The sequence below is a fragment of the Bombina bombina genome, chromosome 1, assembly GCF_027579735.1.
Source record: "Bombina bombina isolate aBomBom1 chromosome 1, aBomBom1.pri, whole genome shotgun sequence".
Lineage (NCBI taxonomy): Eukaryota > Metazoa > Chordata > Amphibia > Anura > Bombinatoridae > Bombina > Bombina bombina.
In genome coordinates this window covers 139,273,952-139,295,629 of record NC_069499.1, presented here as the reverse complement: position 1 = coordinate 139,295,629, position 21,678 = coordinate 139,273,952, and the positions used below count along the sequence as shown (strand labels likewise).

General features: G+C 37.2%; 1 protein-coding gene across 2 annotated transcripts in view; it reads right to left on the bottom strand.

Moving 5' to 3' along the window:
• The window catches only part of NIN (ninein), a gene marked incomplete in the record, with an annotated part of 241,706 nt that overhangs the window by 217,784 nt on the left and 2,244 nt on the right, over positions 1-21,678 (bottom strand). For both annotated transcript variants that reach the window (XM_053697636.1, XM_053697637.1), the window contains 1 exon segment: positions 10,509-10,712. In XM_053697636.1, the coding sequence (XP_053553611.1) occupies positions 10,509-10,691 (183 nt within the window).

Sequence of the window (21,678 nt, the reverse complement as noted above, 5' to 3'; positions counted from 1 at the left end):
CAACCACTGGATAATCTTGCCACAATCTTCTTGTAATTTTTTCCTTTTTTCGCTGTTCAGATATGTTTTCAGATGTTTATATTTACTGCCTTCTTTAATAATAAAAACAATTCAAACATAATTAGACACATAAAACGCATATTACTCTGCAGATATTAAATTGTGTGATTTATATGCTTTTCACTATTTTATAAAATTGGTAAATATGCCTGATGTTTGGTATTATTTAGAATCTGAGATTTAGATAAATTATTTATTTGCTCATGTTGTATATGGGTTGCCATGACAATGTAATGGTGCCTTTTTCACTAGGGGGTGGTGTTATGGTCTATTTAAACTGTGTGATTCACTTGTTGTTTGACTGAGGAAGGGTAGAGTATCCACAAAACATTACGCACATAAAAGCTACTACTTTAAAAGGACCGGTAATCGCCACGTCCCTTGACCACGCCCCTGACCACACCCCCACTGGCACCGCACCAGGTGGTCCCAGTTTCACCTTTAAAAATTATGGTAAGCCTAGCTATATGGACAGCACTGCTGTGTGCTCTCTTTGCCACTTCCTGTAGGGATTGAGAATATCCCACAAGTAAGGATGAAGCCGTGGACTGGATACACCAATGTAGGAGAAATTAAAAATGTTTGAGTCACCAGCTCCTACTGAGCATGTGCAAGAATTCACAGAATATACGTATATGCATTTGGGATTGGCTGATGACTGTCACATGGTACAAGGGGAGTGGAAATAGACATAACTGAAATCTTTCAGAAAGAAATTTACTACTCATCAGACCGCTGCTTCCCTACCCTAAAATAGTGCTCGTGTGCAATGATGAATTCTGCATGGGGCATTCAGCCCGCCAGAGGCGAGCTGCGGCGGACAGTGACGCGTATGTGCGCCCCTGTCCGCCTCAACTTGATAAATTGCCCCCTAAGTGCTATTGCATTATCTTGTTTTCGTGCATTTGTTGATTATGCAAATATACTGTATGTACTGGTCCTTTAATGCTGAATAGATAGATATAAAAGTGATGGCCTGGAACTTGTGGAGCCGGTGTCGACAATACAGGACAAGTGATCTGTTCACAACTTGAAACTGAAACCTAAGTTGAATTTTAACAACAGGTATATAATAGGATATGTTTGTATAATAAATTATTTATTAAGAAAAAAAAAAAAAGGAAATTTATGCTTACCTGATATATTGATTTCTTCTACGATACGACGAGTCCACGGATTCATCTTTACTTGTGGGATATTATCCTCCTGCTAACAGGAAGTGGCAAAGAGCACCACAGCAGAGAGGTATATATAGCTCCTCCCTTCTCTGAACCCCCAGTCATTCGACCGAAGGTATAGGAAGAGAAAAGAAAAGCTTAAAGGCGCAGAGGTGACTGAAGGGCCGTGGACTCGTCGTATCGTAGAAGAAATCAATTTATCAGGTAACTTTACTTGTGGGATACAATACCAATACCAAAGCAACTAGACACTAATGAACGGGAGGGACAATACAGATACCTAAACAGAAGGCACCACTGCTTGAAGAACTTTTCTCCCAAAAATAGCCTCAGAAGAAGCAAAAGTATGAAGGGAGGACCAAGTCGCAGCCTTACAAATCTGTTCAACAGAAGCATCGTTTTTAAAAGCCCATGTGGAAGCCACAGCTCTAGTAGAATGAGCCTTAAGCTTTTCAGGGGGCTGCTGTCCAGCAGTCTCGTATGCCAGGCGGATGATGCTTTTCAGCCAAAAAGAAAGAGAGGTAGCATTTTGACCCCTACATCTTCTGGAATAAACAACAAATAGAGAAGATGTTTGACGGAAATCCTTGGTCGCTTGTAAGTAAATCTTCAAAGCCCGAACCACGTCCAAGTTATGTAAGAGACGTTCCTTCTTAGAAGAAGGATTAGGACACAAGGAAGGAACCACAATTTCCTGATTATTAGTCTTATTAGAAACAACCTTAGGAAGAAAACCAGGTTTAGTACGCAAAACCACCTTATCCGAATGGAATATAAGATAAGGTGAATCACATTGCAACGCAGAAAGCTCAGAAACTCTTCGAGCCGAAGAGATAGCAACTAAAAACAAAAACTTTCCAAGATTATAGTTTAATATCTATGGAATGCATGGGTTCAAACGGAACCCCTTGAAGAACATTGAGAACTAAATTCAAACTCCATGGCGGAGCAATAGGTTTAAACACAGGCTTGATTCTGATTAAAGCCTGACAAAAAGACTGAACGTCTGGGACATCCGCCAGACGCTTGTGTAGTAAAATTTACAAAGCAGAAATTTGTCCCTTTAAGGAACTATCTGATAATCCCTTCTCCAATCCTTCTTGGAGAAAAGACAAAATCATAGGAATCTTAATCCTACTCCATGAATAGCCCTTGGATTCACACCAATAAAGATATTTACGCCATATCTTATGGCAATTTTTTTTCGTGACAGGTTTGCGAGCCTGAATCAGAGTATCAATGACCAATTCAGAGAATCCCCTCTTAGATAAAACTAAGCATTCAATCTCCAAGCAGTCAGCTGCAGAGAATTTAGATTTGGATGCTGGAACGGACCTTGAATGAGAAGGTCCTGTCTCAATAGTAGTCTCCACAGAGGCAGAGAGGACATGTCCACTAGATCTGCATACCAAGTACTGCATGGCCACGCAGGCGCTATCAGGATTACTGAAGCTCTCTCCTGTTTGATTCTTGCAATCAGATGGGGAAGGAGAGGAAATGGCGGAAACACATAAGCCAGGCTGAACGACCAAGGTACTGCTAGAGCATCTATCACTACAGCTTGGGATCCCTTGACCTGGACCCGTAACGAGGAAGTTTGGCATTCTGACAAGATGCCATCAGATCCAATTCCGGTGTGCCCCATTGATGGATCAATGATGCGAACACCTCCGTGTGAAGTTCCCACTCCCCCGGATGAAAAGCCAGTGATTGTAAACCGTTTGTGCAAATAAAAACGTTATGCTGCCCCAGTGTCTAACCATGCTGCCATCATTTTCTTGCTGCATTTAGCCCCATAACAATTAATACACAGGTCTCCAGTAATACCCCTTCTTATGTCTATAGGTTTACTGCTTACCCCTTCCCTCTTGGGAACTATGTCAGCCTGTTCTGAAATATCACAGTCTCTTCAGAAGTAAATGACTGAACATACCTCAATGCTTGTAGCATGAAAACGTTCCCCACACTGAAGCTTCTCTAGTACTCCTCGGCTGTCATGGTGTATATCCCTTTAAGCATAACTCTCCACCTACTTCCATTAACTTGTATAAAGCAGGGGATCAATCACTCACTAATTGCTTGATTATTAACACAAGTTGTGTGTTAACTAGAGCTACAGCAAACCGCCAAGTTTGTCTCTTGCTTTATCAGATTTTCAAGCCTTGCATTAGGTCTTCCTTAAAGGGACAGTTCACCCAAAAACTTTCTCCCCTTTAAATTATTGCCAATGATCCTTTTTACCTGCTAGAGTGTATTAAATTGGTTGCAAGTAGCTCCTTTACTCATATTTCAGCATTTGAAATAGCTGATTTAGCTTGTGGTTTCCCAACCTATACTGAAAGTTTTGATACCGGCGTATACGCTATTGAATAGCCTAAGTAAACACAGCCAGCAGAAGAGATTACACCCTCAGTGGGGGGCATGATAGTTAAGTAATAAAATTATAATTTTCCATTGTTCTCTCTATGTATTGAGCTTTGGTGTTCCAGACAAATATAAGATAAGGAAGCAAGTCTGTGTACATAAAAGTGATAACGTAATGAGATCTGATATTACCTGAAGCTCAACCCATTGTAATAGGCTGTGGTTTCAAAGCACAAAACCAGCTACTTCAGATACACAAATAAACCCGAAAATACAATTTCTCAAATATTTTATACTCTGCAGTTGGTATAACAAGTCATTTAAAATACATTTATGGAAAAACAATTTTACAGTGTACTGTCCCTTTAAGACTTATTGCTTCTCTCAGCCCTCCTAAGCTGGGTTGCTACATTCATCAGCCGTGAACCACTTATCAAGGTATCTTACCCTGCCAACACAGCAAGACTCCGGACTCCCTGTAATAAGACCTCACACAGGCAGCTTCCTACAAGTCTCCTATCAGCATCGGAACTCACAGGTTTCCTTACAGTGACGTCACCAATAACGGACACAGACGCCTCTCTGCTTTGTGCACATGTAAGCAGTCTCTACAAATGCTGCAGCATTCAAGTTTAAGGACTCAGAATTGAAGATACACATTCCTTTACAGCATAACTCCGGAACCGCAAGTATACTATTACAGTATACAAATACTTATGAACATTACCTAAATAATAGTTGAACCGCTTGCCTATTAACCTGTGCTGTGTTGTTAATCCATGACTGTAGGATCCTGGCTCACTATAGCTGTGATTCTCATTATCAAGACTTGATAAAGGCCTAGAGAGGGCCGAAACGCGTAGACCTGCACTGGTAAGCCTTATTTCAATTAGAGGATTTATTTCTGAACGTTCTACACATTTGTTCTATATTTTTTTGTTCACAGGTCTTTTCCCCACAGCATCTTTCTCCATCTTGGCCTAGCACCTGCTGGTAACGACAGTACTAGGGGCAATTATCACTAAATTGGATATTTTTTCAACACAATCACATTTCCATATTTCTTATTTTTGGATATTTTTTGATTTTTTTGCACCACACTACCCCACAGGATTGACACTTTCTTTACTTCACATTACCTTTGGACCATTTTTGAGTTTCTTTTGGATTTTTGGAGATTTTATGCACTAGGAGCATTGTTACATTGACTTTATCACTGGTCCCTGTTTTTACACAGTTATTCACATCTTTATTTATTTGAAGAATTTATAACAACTGTTGCAGGATTTATCTTACTGTTTTTATTATTTTTATTGTCATTTTTATGTTTTTTATATGCGTGGATCCATGCCATTTGTAATCATTGTTTATTGATATTGCAATCATTTTGTATTAAATTTGAATTTTATCTTATACCATACCTTAGCCTCCGTTTGTCTGGCGCCTGGGCATACTTTCTACTTGGTTTATCTAAGGTGAGAGCTAGGTATCACCGCCCTGGGCATTTAAGGTTTAGTTGGCGCTGAAGTTTGCCTTTGTTTTACATATGTTTTTATACCAGCAGGTACAGCGACAGTATTCTATGCTCTCTCTATGTTCCATGTGTGCTCCACACCAGGACCGCAATGTCTCTCTAATGTACCGTTTGTTCCTCTCAAACCTGTCCCATTGTCACACAAATCCTACCTACAGGCTGCAAGGCTATGCGTCAGACCCCAGGCTTTATTTACAGCTATAGGTTTTACTAGAAGCCGTTTCGCTAATACATTTATATTGCAAAAATGCTTTAATTTAAAACTGAAATGCACCGGTGTGCATTACAAATTTGGCTGGATTGTCGATTTAATGTGTTCCAAGTGATCTGTTTTACATGCTGGGGTGTATCAAATTGTTTATAAATAGTTCCTTTACTTTGTCATTTAAAATAGCTGATCACCACCTATACTGAAAATATGAATACTTTAGTATTCTCTAGAGACAAACTATGTAAACAAGAGGCAGCAAACAGTAACCAACTGCTTCCGCTTGTATTGGCCATTTTGTATAGACAGAGGCCTTCATATAAAGAAAGAGAGAGGTGATTAGGACGTCTGCTATTTCTGCATTTTCAGTCTTTTTATATGGGTATGTTCTTGGATGTAGGCTTCAATCTGCATAAACAGCCATTTCATATACCAAAATAAAAATAATGGAGTAATAGCCATTACATTTCATACACTGCAGCTACTATAACAAGTGCATGTGAACACATTAAGGAGAACCCAACAGCACAATGTCCCTTTAAGATCTTATGTTCAGTTATAGTGTAATCAGGAGAAAAATACTCCAAACTGCACAATGCAGCAATGTTACTTCTCAGAACTATAGCTTGAAGCAAACATACTTTACATATTTATTTACAGAAATTCTACCCTAAAAGGTCTGTGCATCATATGAACTTATGTGAAAAGCATTTGTGATAAAGCACAGAGAGACAGTTGATATCAGAGAGGAAGTGGTTGGGAATAGGCAAGCAGGCCAGAAGACAAATGGGTGGAGACTTGATTCAGTCTTCATTGTAAACCTTACTGCTATTTTGTATCTGTCCTCCTACCAGGCTGCAAGTTCCTTGGACAATATCAAAAGCTACCTCAAAAGCAAAACTATGCTTCACGCTTATGCATATTTCTTGTTCTCTTGGCATCCCTGGCAGTTTCAAAGGGCTGATGTCTTTATGTGACAGGTGACTGTGAGTAATGCCGATCACTTGCAAGACTAGGCACCAGAAAGTTAAGGCTGGGGGGCTTTAATGGATGCACTATCCAACCCCCTTTAATCTAGAATACATGAGAACCTTCAATTCAAAGAGAAGAAACCTCTCTTTCAACTGACTAGTCGGGTGTTCCCTCAAGAATGTAAGATCACAGATTAGCTAGCATACACGCTAGCAATAACATGGGACCTTTTTAAAGTAGACATTCCCCTCTATTTAATGAAGAATCATGTGGTGCTCATGAGATCACCAGACAGGACCACATGCATATTAAACAAAATCACCATGGATGGTGGGTTTGCCCCTCTCTCGCCCACTACAATACACAAAATCATGCAAGACCCATTCTAACAAAGAGAGTACCCTCCTCTTTTAAATGTGTAGACCTGTGCCCATGCAAAGTTATGATTTGTGTGGTCAATTCAAAGCACTGAATATTTAGACAACTGCAAAGTACAAACAATAGATTGAGCACATGGGCGTGAAAAGGTTAAGTGTACTAACCAGAGGGAATATGACACATTATGTTGCTATATTGCAAAACATATTTGAAGCGTGTTTTTCCATTATAGGCATGTTCTAGCTGATGAACACATGACACTGACTGTTGCATTGCAAAACCTATTACAGGTACAAATCCCCAAATTAGTAATTGAAACATCCAGAATTATTCTGAAAATCTAGGCTTTTTGGAATTTTTTTTTTTTTTTTTTTTTTTTTTTATTATAAATTGCTGTTTTTCCCCTCCATTAAGTCTCAATCTTCTCTGCCAGAGTCTTTGGTTTGCTTTTGTGTTCTAAAATGACAACAACAGTCTACATTTATTTAAAACAACCATTACCTTTCTAATTACAGTACTATATTTATGATGTTATTATGTATACAAAAGTATTAAAAAAAAAAGTATTAAAAAAAATGATATAAAGCTACCTTTAGTTTGCATGTATAAGCAGTATATGACATGCAAATATTGCCTAAATGGCATTACTTTTGTTTAGACTTCGTCCCATTTTCTATCAGAGCTGTCCCAATTTTACAGGTGAAAATAAACAAATTTGAATCAGAATTCCAAAATATTTCAAAATCCAAACCTTTTCCAGTCCCAAACAGTTTAAATAAAGGGATTTGTGACTGTACTAGCATAACGTCATTAGATGCACAACATGCACAAATAATAAAAATATTTTTTCACCACTGCAACCTATTTAACAGGACATTTCCTATAAAAACAATGAAATGACAAGGCAACTGATGAGAAAGAATTAAACACCTTCCAGATTTCCTGTCTTACATGAAACAAACTACTCAAAATACAAAATTACTACAAGGTTCAAAGATTTTAATAGAACCAAATAATAATTAAAAAAAAATATTCTTATAAATATAGCAAATAACATTTTGAGTCTAACCTTTTAAAGCCTTTTTTTACATTGTATCATAAAATGTTATATAAGGGGCTTTAATCTATAAATGTATTATATTTTTGCAATTTTAGTAGGGCCAAGAAAAATATTAAACATTGGCTTTATAGCTGCCATAAGAGTGTAACATATAAATGCATCAAAGGGGTTTTATTTAGAAACAAATCTAAGGCATAACTGTCAGAGTTCAACAAGTGGTGAAATACAATAGACTGTCAAATGATTGTTTATTTTAGGTATAAAACAAGCTGATTGTGAACTTCTATATAGATGCTGAGCAGACTCCGTGATGAGATTTAATTTTTAATTTCACATAAAATCCTGAAGTGAACAAAACAAATGCAGTAACCTTAAAACACATTTTACTAGCTTATAAACCAGATTGATGTGAAATAATTGTTTACTTCCCTTTAAACAGAAGAGGTAAGTGGGTTTAGTTTGAGCTACATTTAGATTTCTGGCAACTATAACAGAAGTAATATGTCACATAGTATTACAAATATGTGCATATGACAGGTCTGCTATACTAGTAATCAGTGTCAATATAAGAAAAAGAACAATGTTACATAGTACTAATGAGCGAGTGTTTAATAAGATAGATAATCCCTTTATTACCCATTCCCCAGTTTTGCAAAACCAACACGCTTATATTGATATACTTTTTACTAGGGCTGCACGATTAGTCGCATATGCGATTTAAAACCACGATTAATTGCCGCAATTTAAAAACCACGAGAGTATGCAATTAAAAATTTTTTTTATCTGTTCATCATGAAAACGGAGGCGGAGAGGGAGGATGAGAGGCGGACTAGTGTACGGCCATGGGTGCACCTGAGAATGCCCACAAAACCGCCATTATTGCAGAGATGGCAGAGTGTGTGGGAACAACAGGCCTTCTTCATCTGGGAGTGGTGTGGCAGTGGTCAAGCGGCGGTGTGGCGGTGGGCGCTCAAAGTTGTGAGTAGTGTACAAAAACTTTAAAGTGACTTTTTTTTTTTTTTTAACTTCTGTGACGCATAACATTGATTACATTCCCTGTCTGGGTTAATTTTAAAATATATTTTTATTATATATGTTGAGTTGCTTGTAGGATGTTCGAATTGTAAATAATATACATTGTTATTAATATAAATACTAGATAGATGATGATATAGAGATATATCCACAGCACAAGCAGCTAATTTTATTTTAACTATTTTGTGGTTTGTAATTTTATGCCCCAAGAGTGTATAGGACATTGAGAAACATGTACATTAAGATTCTGTAGTGTTAAATACATTGAAAAATTAAGGTGTTAGTCATTTATAAGAAAATCACGATTAAAAATCACATTTGCTATTTTCATTTTTGCCCATATCGCCCAGCCCTACTTTTTACCTTGTATCAAAGCCTCTGCAGACTGCCCTCTTATTTCAGTTCTTTTGACAGACATTTTAGCCCATCAGTGCTGACTCTCCGTGGGAGTGAGCACAATATTATCTATATAAACACACATGAAATAGCCCTAACTGTGAAAAATTGTCAAAATGCACTGAGATAAGAGGTGGCCTGCAACACCTTAGAAATTTAGCATATGAGCCTACTTAGGTTTAGCTTTCTACAAAGAATACCAAAAAGAACAAAGCAAATTTGATAAAAGGTCAAATTGAAAGTTGTCCTATCTGAATCATGATAGTTTAAATTTGACTTGACTGCCCCTTCATACTCTGAAGAAGCAATGCACTCCTCTGCTCCTGTGTGGGAAATATTCAGAAGTGCAATGTTACTTCAGAGAAGAATTGTAAGTATTAAACATTGAGGCATGCAGTAGTGCAATAACAGAATGCTGTAGTTCAATACAGCATTCAACTATAACACTTTTACCTTGAAATATTTACTTTACCAATATTCAAAATTAAAGGGACATAATACTCATATGCTAAATCACTTGAAACTGATGCAGTATAACTGTAAAAAGCTGACAGGAAAATATCACCTGAGCATCTCTATATAAAAAAGGAAGATATTTTACCTCACAATCTCCTCAGCTCAGCAGAGTAAGTTCTGTGTAAAAAGTTATACTCAGCTGCAGGTAAAAAAAAAAAAAAAAAATGAAGAAATGAACAGCAGCCAATCAGCATCAGCAGTGCTGAGGTCATGAACTCTTACTGTGATCTCATGAGATTTCACTTAACTCTCATGAGATTTCACAGTAAGCTTCCTTTACCCGATTGGTGAAATAATATGAGAGTGCACGAAGCTCATCCTTTCAGCTGTCCCAGGACAGACACACTAAAATGCTTCTTAGAAATCCTTTACAATGGGAGGTGGCTACTGAGGAACTTTTGAGGTAAAATATCTTTCTTTTTTACATAGAGATGTTCAGGTGATATTTTCTAGTCAGCTTTTTACAGCTATGCTGCATCACTTTCAAGTGTTTAAGCATTTGGGTATTATGGCCCTTTAAAATAAAAGCACCTTTAACCCAAAATCAAAGTCTGTAACAAATAAAAAGATTTCACTAAGACATCTGGACCTAGAGTCATAAAATATGAACATGATGAAGATGGTTTTTAGCTACAAGAAACCCATGTTGTGACTTCGCTTTACACCACATTATAAAACTGTGGCCATATTCAGTCTGGCTATAATGTATTCCTGGAAGATCTGTATCAAACTGCCTTTGTTTGAGTGGGGACATCCCCTCCCCCCTACTGTCAGAATGAATAAGGATCATGTGTGCTCATTACTTACTCGTCCATGTGGGTTATCTTGAAGCAGAGCCTGCTGCAGCGAGGGGGCCACTTCATCCAGCTGAAGCATGTGACACAGGTCTGTCAGCTCTTCCTGTCCCAGGGACCCTGTGCCCGTGGTGTCAAAGCTGTCAAACAGCTCCATGAGCCGAGCTTCATACTGGTCCTGTTCTGCTTGATCCATCCCATAGCCAATCGCTCTCTCCTGAGCAGAGAAAAAGGACAATGTGATCAGTCTCTTGCATTTTATAGGACATAAAGCCCCATTAACTTTAAGGAACAGTGTATACCAATTTTAATATAACTGCATGTAATAGACACTACTATAAAGAAGAATATGCACAGATACTGATCTAAAAATCCAGTATAAAACCTTTTTAAAAAAAAACTTACTTAGAAGCTCCCAGTTTAAAACTGTTAATGAGGTTAGGCAGGCACATCCATTGAAAGGGGCTGAGAAAACAGTAAGAGCAGACACTCTCCCCCTCCCCTGCATATGAAAAGACCCTTTTACACAAACAGGAATCTGTAGACTTCAGTCTACATCTGATACTTTGGGGCCTGGTAAGGAGCCAGCCCATTTTTGGTTCAGCACCTGGGTAGCACTTTCTGATTGGTGTCTAAATGTAGCCACCAATCAGCAAGCGCTACCCGGGTGCTGATCCAAAAATGGGCCGGCTCCTAAGCTTACATTCAAATAAAGATACCAAGATAACAAAGAAAGTTGCTTAAAATTGCATGCTCTATCTGAATCACGAAAGTTTAAATTTTGCCTAAACTATTCCTTTAAAACATCATCTGTAAATGATTTATAGTTCGCTCCAGAGCAGCGATGCACTACTGTGACCTAGCTGAACACATCTGGCGAGCCTATGGCATGTGCCATATGTATGTAGCCATTAATCACCAGCTAGCGCCCAGCAGTGCATTGTTGCTTCTGAGCCCATCTATGTATGATCTTCAATAAAACATATCAAGAGAATTAAGTAAATGTAATACATTTACTAACAGAGGTGAATTGAAAAGTCATTTGTAATTTGACTTCCTTGTCTGCCAAAAGGGGCCCCTATATCAGTGTTCTCCAGAGAACCTTTTTGCCAGTCATAGTGGATTGGTAGTGTATTACTTTAGAACATTTATAAACAAACAAAACACGTTATATTACAGAGCACAATTGAATTGCATGATTTAATAAAAAATTGATTTAAAGATACATTTATGCAAAAATAAATAATTTTTTTTTTTTTTTTTTTTTTAAAGCAATATTAGCTTAACATTCACTTAAATTTTAGCCGTGCGGTCAGTAGAATAGGCCAAGTGGTGTGTTCATTAAAAACCCTAGCTAGGATGATCATCTGACAGTTTAAGTGACACCAAGGTCTTAAAGGGACATGAAACCCCAATTTTTTTCCCTTCATGATTCAGATAGAGCATGCAATTTTAAACAATTTACTTCTTGTATCAAGATCTCTTGGTATCTTTTGTTGAAAATGAATAATGTAAGCTCAGGAGCGTGGGATATGGCAGCAGTTTTGCCAGAAAGTTATGAATTTGCAAGGGGGTAGAGGGCAGTCCTATTTCCTGCCATGTGGTGCTCCAGACACCTACCTGGGCATCTCTTCAACAAAGACTATCATGGGAACAAAGCAAATTTAATGACGGAAGTACATTTATAACTTTTTTTATGCTGTGTCTGAATCACAAAAGAAAATGTTTAGGTTTCATATCCCTTTAAAGTAGGATCCCCAACATGAGAAGCCTAGTGTCTTTCTATTTTAGTATGCAAATTACAAACTCAGAATTTAACTAAAGGGACAGTCAAGTCCAAAAAAAACTTTTATGTTTCAAATAGGGCATGTAATTTTAAACAACTTTTCAATTTACTTTTATCACCAATTTTGCTTTGTTCTTTTGGTATTCTTAGTTGAAAGCTAGACCTAGGAAGGCTCATATGATAATTTCTAAGCCCTTGAAGGCCGCCTCTAATCACATGCTTTTGTATTTGCTTTTCACAGCAGGGGAGAGCTAGTTCAGGTAAACCCTATAGATAACATTGTGAGCACGCCCATGGATTGTGGCAGACACTGCACTAATTGGCTAAAATGAAAGTCAATAGATAATAAATAAAATGTCATGTGATCAGGGGGCTGTCAGAAGATGATTAGATACAAGGTAATCACAGAGGTAAAAAGTGTATTATTATAACTGTGTTGGTTATGCAAAACTGGGGAATGGGTAATAAAGGGATTATCTATCTTTTAAACAATAAAAATTCTGGTGTTGACTGTCCCTTAAGGCTATCATGGTGATCAGCCGATAGCTACTGACCAATCAAGTGATATAGCAGTCAGGTGACATATTTTAAACGGTATGATGTATGGGGTCTCCATTAAAATAAAAAATATATATATAATTGGTGGTTGAAAGACATGGTGACAGTTTACTCCATTTACACACAGATATATATATATATATACACAAACATACACACACATATATACATTATCTATGTTGCACAGAAGAAGAGTCATTCAGGTTGTAAACTGAGAATTGCACCACCCACTGAAATAAATGATAGTTCCCCCTTCCATAAGAACATTGCCTCTTTGTCTCATGGGTTATGTTAAACTAGAGGGTCGTATTCAATAATAAAATATAAATGTATTATTTATAAAGCTATCAAGAAGCAGTTGGTCTGATTTCGGCCTGTATAAAATCTGTTAACTTAGGATGTTTAAAGCACGGCAGAAATAAGACTCCCCTTCCTGCTGAATGCCACTGATTACATTACGCTTGCAGATATCAGTTCTGCGCCAGGAAGATTTGAACCTCTGCCAAGAACGGCATTGTAATTAGCAATCATGATTAAGTCATTTTATTAAAATAGCCGTAGACTTGTTTTTTATGAAAATCACATACTTTTTTTATATCAATCACTTTTATCAAAAGCTCTTTTTAACTAATCTAGTAATTTTTACCTCAAATACAAGCAATTAATGTTTCACTCTCAATTGTGCTGTTTAAAAAGGATAAATAAGTAAACTAATTAAATTATATATAAAAAAAAAAAAAAAACAACATCGTTAGAATCAATTTGAGACAATTAGCTGGAATATTAAGGTTTTCTAACAAAATAACACAAACAACATTTGTAGAGGAAGAGGACACTCATGAAGGGGCATATTTACATTGAGGGGGCACATAAAGAAAAAGATAAACAGTTTTATTAATTATTATTTGTGTTATTATGGTTTATTACCTCTTGTTAATGTGCTAACTACAGAGATGCTTCTTAACAGTAGTCATTGCAGTTTATTAAAGGGACAGTTAACAGTTAAAAGGGACAGTCTAGGCAAAATAAAACCTTCATAATTTCAATCGTGCATGCAATTTTAAACAACTTTCCAATTTACTTTTATCATCAAATTTGCTTTGCTCTCTTGGTATTCTTTGAGGAAAGCTAAACCTAGGTTGGCTCATATGCTAATTTCTAAGCAGTTACTGCCTCTTATCTCAGTGCATTTTGACAGTTTTTGACAGTTAGACAGTGCTAGTTCACGTGTGCCATAGATAAATAAATCCACGGGAGTCGGCACTGATTGGCTAAAATGCAAGTCTGTGAAAAGAACTGAAATAAGGGGGCAGTCTGCAGAGGCTTAGATACAAGGTAATCACAGAGGTAAAAAGTATATTAATATAACCCGTGTTGGTTATGTAAAACTGGGAAATGAAGGGATTATCTATCATTTTAAACAAAAATTCTGGAGTAGACTGTCCCTTTAACGCATTTTAAAGACATTTCTATTGTGTTGCTATAGAGCAGTGATGGCGAACCTTGGCACTCCAGATGTTTCAGAACTACATTTCCCATGATGCTCGACTCCACTGCAGAGTGCCTAAGCATCATGGAAAATGTAGTTCTGAACATCTGAAGTGCCAGTGTTCACCATCACTGCTATAAAATAACTTATCAGCAAGTCTTAAAGTTTTTAGTTTTGTTTTTTTAAATATCCTTTATATTGCAGTATCTTATAATAGCCCAACTCCATCCACCATTTGCCTTATTTGGAGGAGCCAATCTGGGCTTTAGTCCACAGGAAACCAGGCTAGCCACAGTTTTAAAGTTAGTATAAAATACATTTTACAGTTATCTGATAAAGCCAAATTAGGGACAGAAGTTTTGCAGAAAGTTAGCCTTGACAAAAGAGCAGGGTGCATTTTAAATTCTAAAAATTAGAAATTGCTCAGTTGTCAGAGCTAAATGGCATGAAAAGCGGGCAAAATAAATAATAAAAGTATATTGCAAAACTGTTTCATTACACATGACTAAAAATGTTATACTCAAATCTCAAGGTGTGTACTGTTCCTTTAAACTGAACAAATTATATGGCTCCTTGAGCTATAGGGACACTCTAAAGCAAACAAATACATGCTCTAAATCAGTGTTTCTCCACCGCGGTCCTCAAGTACCCCCAACAGTCCAGGTTTTCATTAGAGCTGAATCAGTGCACATATGAAATAATCAGCTGATAAGTGATCATGGTTACTAACCTGCTCTCACCAATCAGCTCATTATTTCACCTGTGCACTGGTTCAGCTATCATGAAAATCTGGCCTGTTGGGGGTACTTGCAGACCTCGGTTGAAAAATAATGCTCTAAATCATTAAGATTTAAGCACATAGGAAAAATGCAACTCAGTATAGCTGCTCCTGAAAAGTTAAGGGCTTGTAAATGGAAGCTAAGTGCAACAAATAGGGTCAGTAATGCACAAATGACATGCTTGAATGATTTTGTTTTACAATGTCTCTTTAATTGTTAGTGATTACACTTTATAAACTCCTGTCATGGCTGCAATTAGTGCTGTGGAACCTGTTGGCAATCTACAAATAAATGATGATGATAAATATATAATTAAATCTGTGAAAGCCCATTGATGTCAGGTATTTATTTTCTCTAAAATAAAATATTTAAATTAAAACAAGATGATAATTTTTATAAAATATATGCATAATTTATATCAACAATTAAGATTATTACACGTTTCCGCACGAGCCTTCAGGCACGCCAGAAACCGCAGTTATGAAGCAGCGGTCTTAAGACTGCTCCTTCATAACTGGTCTGCTGCCTCTGAGGCTGCGGTCTGAAATCCGCCCGATCCTATACGATCGGGCTGATTGACACCCCCTGCTAGCGGCCGATTGAATGCCGTCGTATCATGTTGGACAGACATTGATAAATTGGCCCCTTAATCTGAACTTTAAATGAGTAGCCGACTTTACTGGCAAATTTCAGCTATGTCTACTTCCACTCCCCCCCTTATCATGCGACAGCCATCAGCTAATCACAAATGCATATATACATATATTCTGTGAAGTCTTGCACATGCTCAGTAGGAGCTGGTGACTCAAAAAGTATAAATATAAAAAGACTGTGCACATTTTGTTAATGGAAGTAAATTGGAAAGTTGTTAAAAATTGCATGCTCTATCTGAATAATGATAGTTTTATCTGAATAATGATAGTTTAATTTTGACTTGAGTGTCCCTTTAATAAAATGCGCTCCTGCACTGATTAATAAATCACTTTGTATAATGTTGCAGGGTCAGTTTAAAGATCCTGTATGATACATCCCAGCCTCACTGGGGCAGTAGAAAACCCACACTTTTTAGAGGTAAACTACATGAATGGCAGGCAAATTAATGTGAATGTAAACTTTCATGAATGAGTGTCTGTTTTTTAAAAATATTATTAAAAACAGGGGCACTTTCATTCATGAAACTTTACATTGCAGCGTATTTTTACAAATGCTTACCCTTTTTCTTCAGCAAAGCTGGATCGCCGATCCCCCGACCGCTCTCATCCTGTACTTAGCAAAGCAATGACGAAACCAGCTTCCTTCAGTCACAGCGTGGCCTCACGACATGGATGCTCTGGGGTGCGCGCTATGATTGGAGGATGCCAGTTTCGTCATTGCTGACTTAAGTACAGAGGAGCTGCGGGAGGGGGAACCACTAATCCGGCTTTGCTGAAGAAAAAAGGTATTTTTAAAAATACGCTGCAAGGTAAAGTTTTGTGAATGAAAATGCCCCTGTTTTTAAAAACTGGGTACTTATTCATGAAACTTTAAATTCACTTTAAATAATGAAGTTATGAATAATTAAACATATTATAGGGAATTCAATTCTGAGTTTAACGTCCGTATATGATCCTTTACCAAACATGGTAGGTATATGCGTTCACTAAATGGCAGATAGCATTACATATATTCATGTGAAGTGAATGTTTGAAGTTCTTAAAGAAAAATTGTACTGCAATATTTACATGTTGTAACTCAGTAATGTTAGTGCTAATGACCCTGCAAGTCTGCGTTTAACCCCTTTGCGGTTGAGTTAAAGACCCATTCTGGTGCTGCAGGCAACTGCTGGTCCCAAGCAGGCATGGTCAGTGATTTGAGGGGTAGTGATACTGCGGATGTTGAGTGGCTCACAGACCGCATCTGCTTTTGACCATTAGTTCTATGTGGCTCCCGAGTAGGACTTTGACTGTGTGTTTAACCCCTTTGCAGGGGGTTACACAGACTTACAGGGCCAGCAGTGCTAAAATTACATGCTCTAACAAATTTTAACATGCAAGTTTTCACTACAATGTCCCATTAAACTTAAAATATTTCAAATTACTACTATGAGAAGAAGGAAAAAAAAGAGGGCAGACTATGAATAACTGCAAGTTCAGCAGATTCCGTGTGCAGACAACGAGCGACAGACATATTTAGGTCAAGTGGCTGGAACCAGACAACGGTTGTGCAGATCACAAAAAGGACAGACACCATCAGTTCCCTGCAGTTCCGCTTCCTTGGAAACATTACCCGGCTGTTTTATATTCAAATAAATTGAATATTTCCCCATAAATCTGCTTTTACAGCCTGCTATAAAGTTTTATTATTACCTTAACAGCTGAGTTGTGATTGCTATGAATATGAATTTAGACTGTCAGATGCGGCTCAACTCTCACACATCCCATTCAAATGAAAACAATGACATAATCCCATCCCTATATTTGCAATTCACTCAGTGTCAGGCTATATTATGGTTTTGTGCTCTACTAAATATGTAAAACGTTTATAAAGCTTAATTAGATCAATTAACCTTGTGTATATTTTTATTTTTATTAGGAGATGTTATCATTTAGATTTACCCTTCCCAAGTTAATCTTCACTGGGTACAAATCCATACAAGTAACTTAGCAAAATTCTCAAGGAACTCACTGCATTTTCCAGCTTAACCAAGTTCTGTAAATTTCATCAAATTCTGTACAGCCCATTTACCAAAACTCACTCGGCTCAGCATACTTTGCGATTCAGCTGCATAGAAGAACATAGGAACTGGTAAAGCTGGGGAGTTCAATGAGAACACCAAGATCAAATCGTGAATTTTGTCCACTGTTAAGAGGACGAGATATGAAAATCTCAATGAACTGCTGAGTCCAAGGACCAAATAATTTAGGACAGTTATCTGAACTATGGAAAATAAGATCTTAAACAAATCTCTGGAATCAAAATCTAATCTCCTAGAATGTTAGTAGTCTCCTATTTTTCAAATCACTATATATATATATATATATATATATATATATATATATATATATATATATATATATATATATATATATATATATATATATATATTTTACAGACACAAAATATCTTCTTACATGGATTCTAATAAATGTTTAGATGGATCCCTCATTTGCTGATATACATTTGTAAAGCTCCAATTCACAGGCTGTAAATTTTAAAAGGTTCCAATGATTTGAAAGCTTGTTAGTCTTCACATTGTAAACCCAAGCATAGTTTAGCCACTTGTGCCAGACATAACATAAAAACGTCTCCTTGGTACACTCACACTTATGTCCCATATTATTGGTTTGGCTTCACAGATTTTCCCACTCACTCAGACTCTCTCCAGCTACTATTGTATATCACAGTGTCTCCCAATTACTAAAAGCAGACAATGGTAGGCATCACACAACCTCCATATGCTTCCATGGCAGCCCACACTCCTGCACTTGAACAAAAGTGGATGTTCCTGTTTTATATACATATAAAACATGTTTTCCCTTGTTGTAATCTATCTATTGAGTTCTTGTAAAGTGCAGCTATTCACCTGTAAGGGTCTCAAGGCATTGAGGGTTGTAGTTCAGTCGAAGAGCCAGGTCTCGAGGTCCTTTCTGAACTTAGTTAAGGCGGTAGCTTGTCTGAGGTGCACCGGGAGGGTGTTCCAAGTCTTGTTTGCCAGGTGAGAGAAGGATCTGCCTCCCGCTGTGGTTTTCCTGATGTGGGGGATGACTGCGAGGGCTTGGTCGGCCTATCGAAGCTGTCTGGCGGGGGTGTAGAAGGTAACGCAGTGGTTATTGTATTTGGGACCGATGTTGTGGAGGGCTTGAATGTGTGGGTGAGAAGCTTGAAGGTTATTCTTTTGTTGATGGGGAGCCAGTGCAGGTCCCGCAGGTGTTTGGTGATGTGGCATTGGCTAGGGATGTCGAGGATGAGTCTGGTCGAGGTGCTCTGGATGCGCTTGAGTCTTTCTTGGAGCTTGATGTAGAGTGCGTTGCTGTAGTCCAGTCGGCTGCTGACCAGGGCGTGGGTGACAGTCTTCCAAAAAGTACTAAGCAGCGGGTTATCACTGTAATATGTATATCATTTTAAAATTATTTTACCTTTATTTTTGCTTAACTTCTTTTGTGCAGGGTCCAATACTTCCTATCACAGCCTCATAAGGGGACTGTGGTCTCTGCATGAAGGAAAAGGTGTAGCTTTTACTTTGAAGTGGTTGCTAGGAGACACCTGCACTAGCTCTAGTTAATTTCTTTCCCTTAATAAGAGGAATTTTGCTGCAGAAATCATGTGACTATAGTACTTAAGTATTATTTTGATAGCTCCTTTGTCTCACTAAAGTTAGTGACTACTCAGACTTTCTAAGTGCTCAGGTTTCACAGTAGCTACCTAATTACATATATCATCCTTTTTTATTGATTGGGATTTTTTCCCACCATAATATAAGTACCTCTCCCAAAGTGCCCCCCCAACACCACAAAAAATGCTTGATCTACAGTTTTTTTCTCTCCAAATTATCAGCTTCAGCATAATCACAAAGAGTCCAATACTAAAATATTTTGTTACATTTGGGTAATACATGGTTATGCTTATTCATACTACAATAGATGCAAGTAGTTAAATAAGCTTTTATGTTTAAAGCTAAATTATCCTAAGTGTTTTCCCAACAAAGGCATCTATTATAAATGATCTACCCCCTTGGCAGTAAGAACATAAACAGCTGTAAATATATGCAAATAGCTTTGAATTAACAGTTGTGCACTGAATATTCATCGCTCCCTTATCTGAATTCTAATATATTAACAGGGCTTCCGAATACATATGCAGGAGTGGGAATATTTCACATTCAATAACTGCAATTTAAGCTAAAATGTAAAACCATTTAAATCTTGCCAATTACTCTAAATCCTAATGGATTAATTAAAATCCAAAATATTTTAATCAAAAAAGTGTAGGGAAAAAAACAACCCATAAAACAGCATGGGTCTAAACCTTGCAACACACAGTTTAAATGAGGATTTGCAAGTTTATGGCAATATATTTGTGGTACCAATATTTGCTAAACTAAGGTTTAACAGACAAAAGTGATCATTTGCTATGAAATGGTAAATAAAAGCAGTTCCAAGTAAGGAAAAAACAACAACCTGTAAATGATACGTTTGGGTTCAGAACAAAGAGCAATTCATTAAAAGGGACATTGTACAAAAAAAATGTTCCATTTATTATATTAAAAGGACATTAAACATCTTTTGGTTTTGTGTAACAATGTGCTTGTGTCACACATTGCCAAAAAGCAAATTATGTAACCTCAAATGCTGGCTTAGGCTGTATGCAGCACTTTGAAAACCTAGATTGCAGACTTTGCTTTTTGGTTAGTCAAGGTATCATGAGACAAAGCACAATTATTATTATTTATTTTATTTTTTACACATAAATAACAGGCCCTCTAAAGTGGAAGATTTAAAAATTATTTAAAAGGGTTACATAAACAATGTTTTCATTTATTTTGAAACTTATTTAAAACTACAGCCATCAGCTGTAAACTTCCTACTGATGCGTTCTGGCTGAGGACAATTCTCACATTTCTATTGGTGGACAAGGACACACCTCTACAAGTATGATACCGTAATACCTTGTATTCAGGGCAGGAGCAGATAAAAGTTCTCTTTTAGACAAAACAGGCACTGACTTACAATGTAACTAACACCATTATATTAGATATTTGCCAATTAGGAAGCCCTTTTTAACAAAGATCATTCACTATAATAAAAACGCCAACATCTTATCAAATTAATTTAAGATGTTTTATTAAATGAAACAAGTATCCAGCAATTGCAGAGCATAATGGCTAGTAAACATACAGAGTGCATATATTAAAAGGACAGCTGGTGTTATACTGTCAATAAGTTTAACATGGCAGCATTCCAACCCCTGTGATACCAAAATTCAAGGTTATTTCATATTTCTGAAGGTAATTAATCTGTTACCTGCACTATTCACAGTGACAAAGCACTGACAGCCATCACATTATATTAAACTTCATTCTCTGGCTGCTACTCAAGCACAATGTTTTGCCTGCTGTGTCCACTTGGGATTTCTTATTTCAATGCCATGCTTTATTGCTTTCAATTCATTGTATTAATATGCCAGAACCCATCAACAAAAGAAAATTGAGCGTTGGTTAGGGTCTACCAATAGTGTGTCAGGCAGGAGATAAGGCCGCCTAGGATGATGGAAGCACTTAATAACAATTCAGCTGTGGAAAATACAAACTGTGTGTGTTCATTTGGGAATGTAATTTGGGCATCAGTTGTTTGCTGCGGAGACAAAGCAAAGCATCACATCACATAGCAACAGGGGTGTGTTCTGACTGAGCCACAACAAGTCCATTAGCACAAACACAGCATTGTGAATACAAACACAGGCGTGCAGGCCAGGATCACATACTGCCTAATTACACCTGGCTCTGTTAACTCGCTGTACTGTAATAACAAAATGTTTTTTTTTTTTTCATTAAAGCAACTGATTTTAAACAAAATACCTTTATTTTACTATCAGT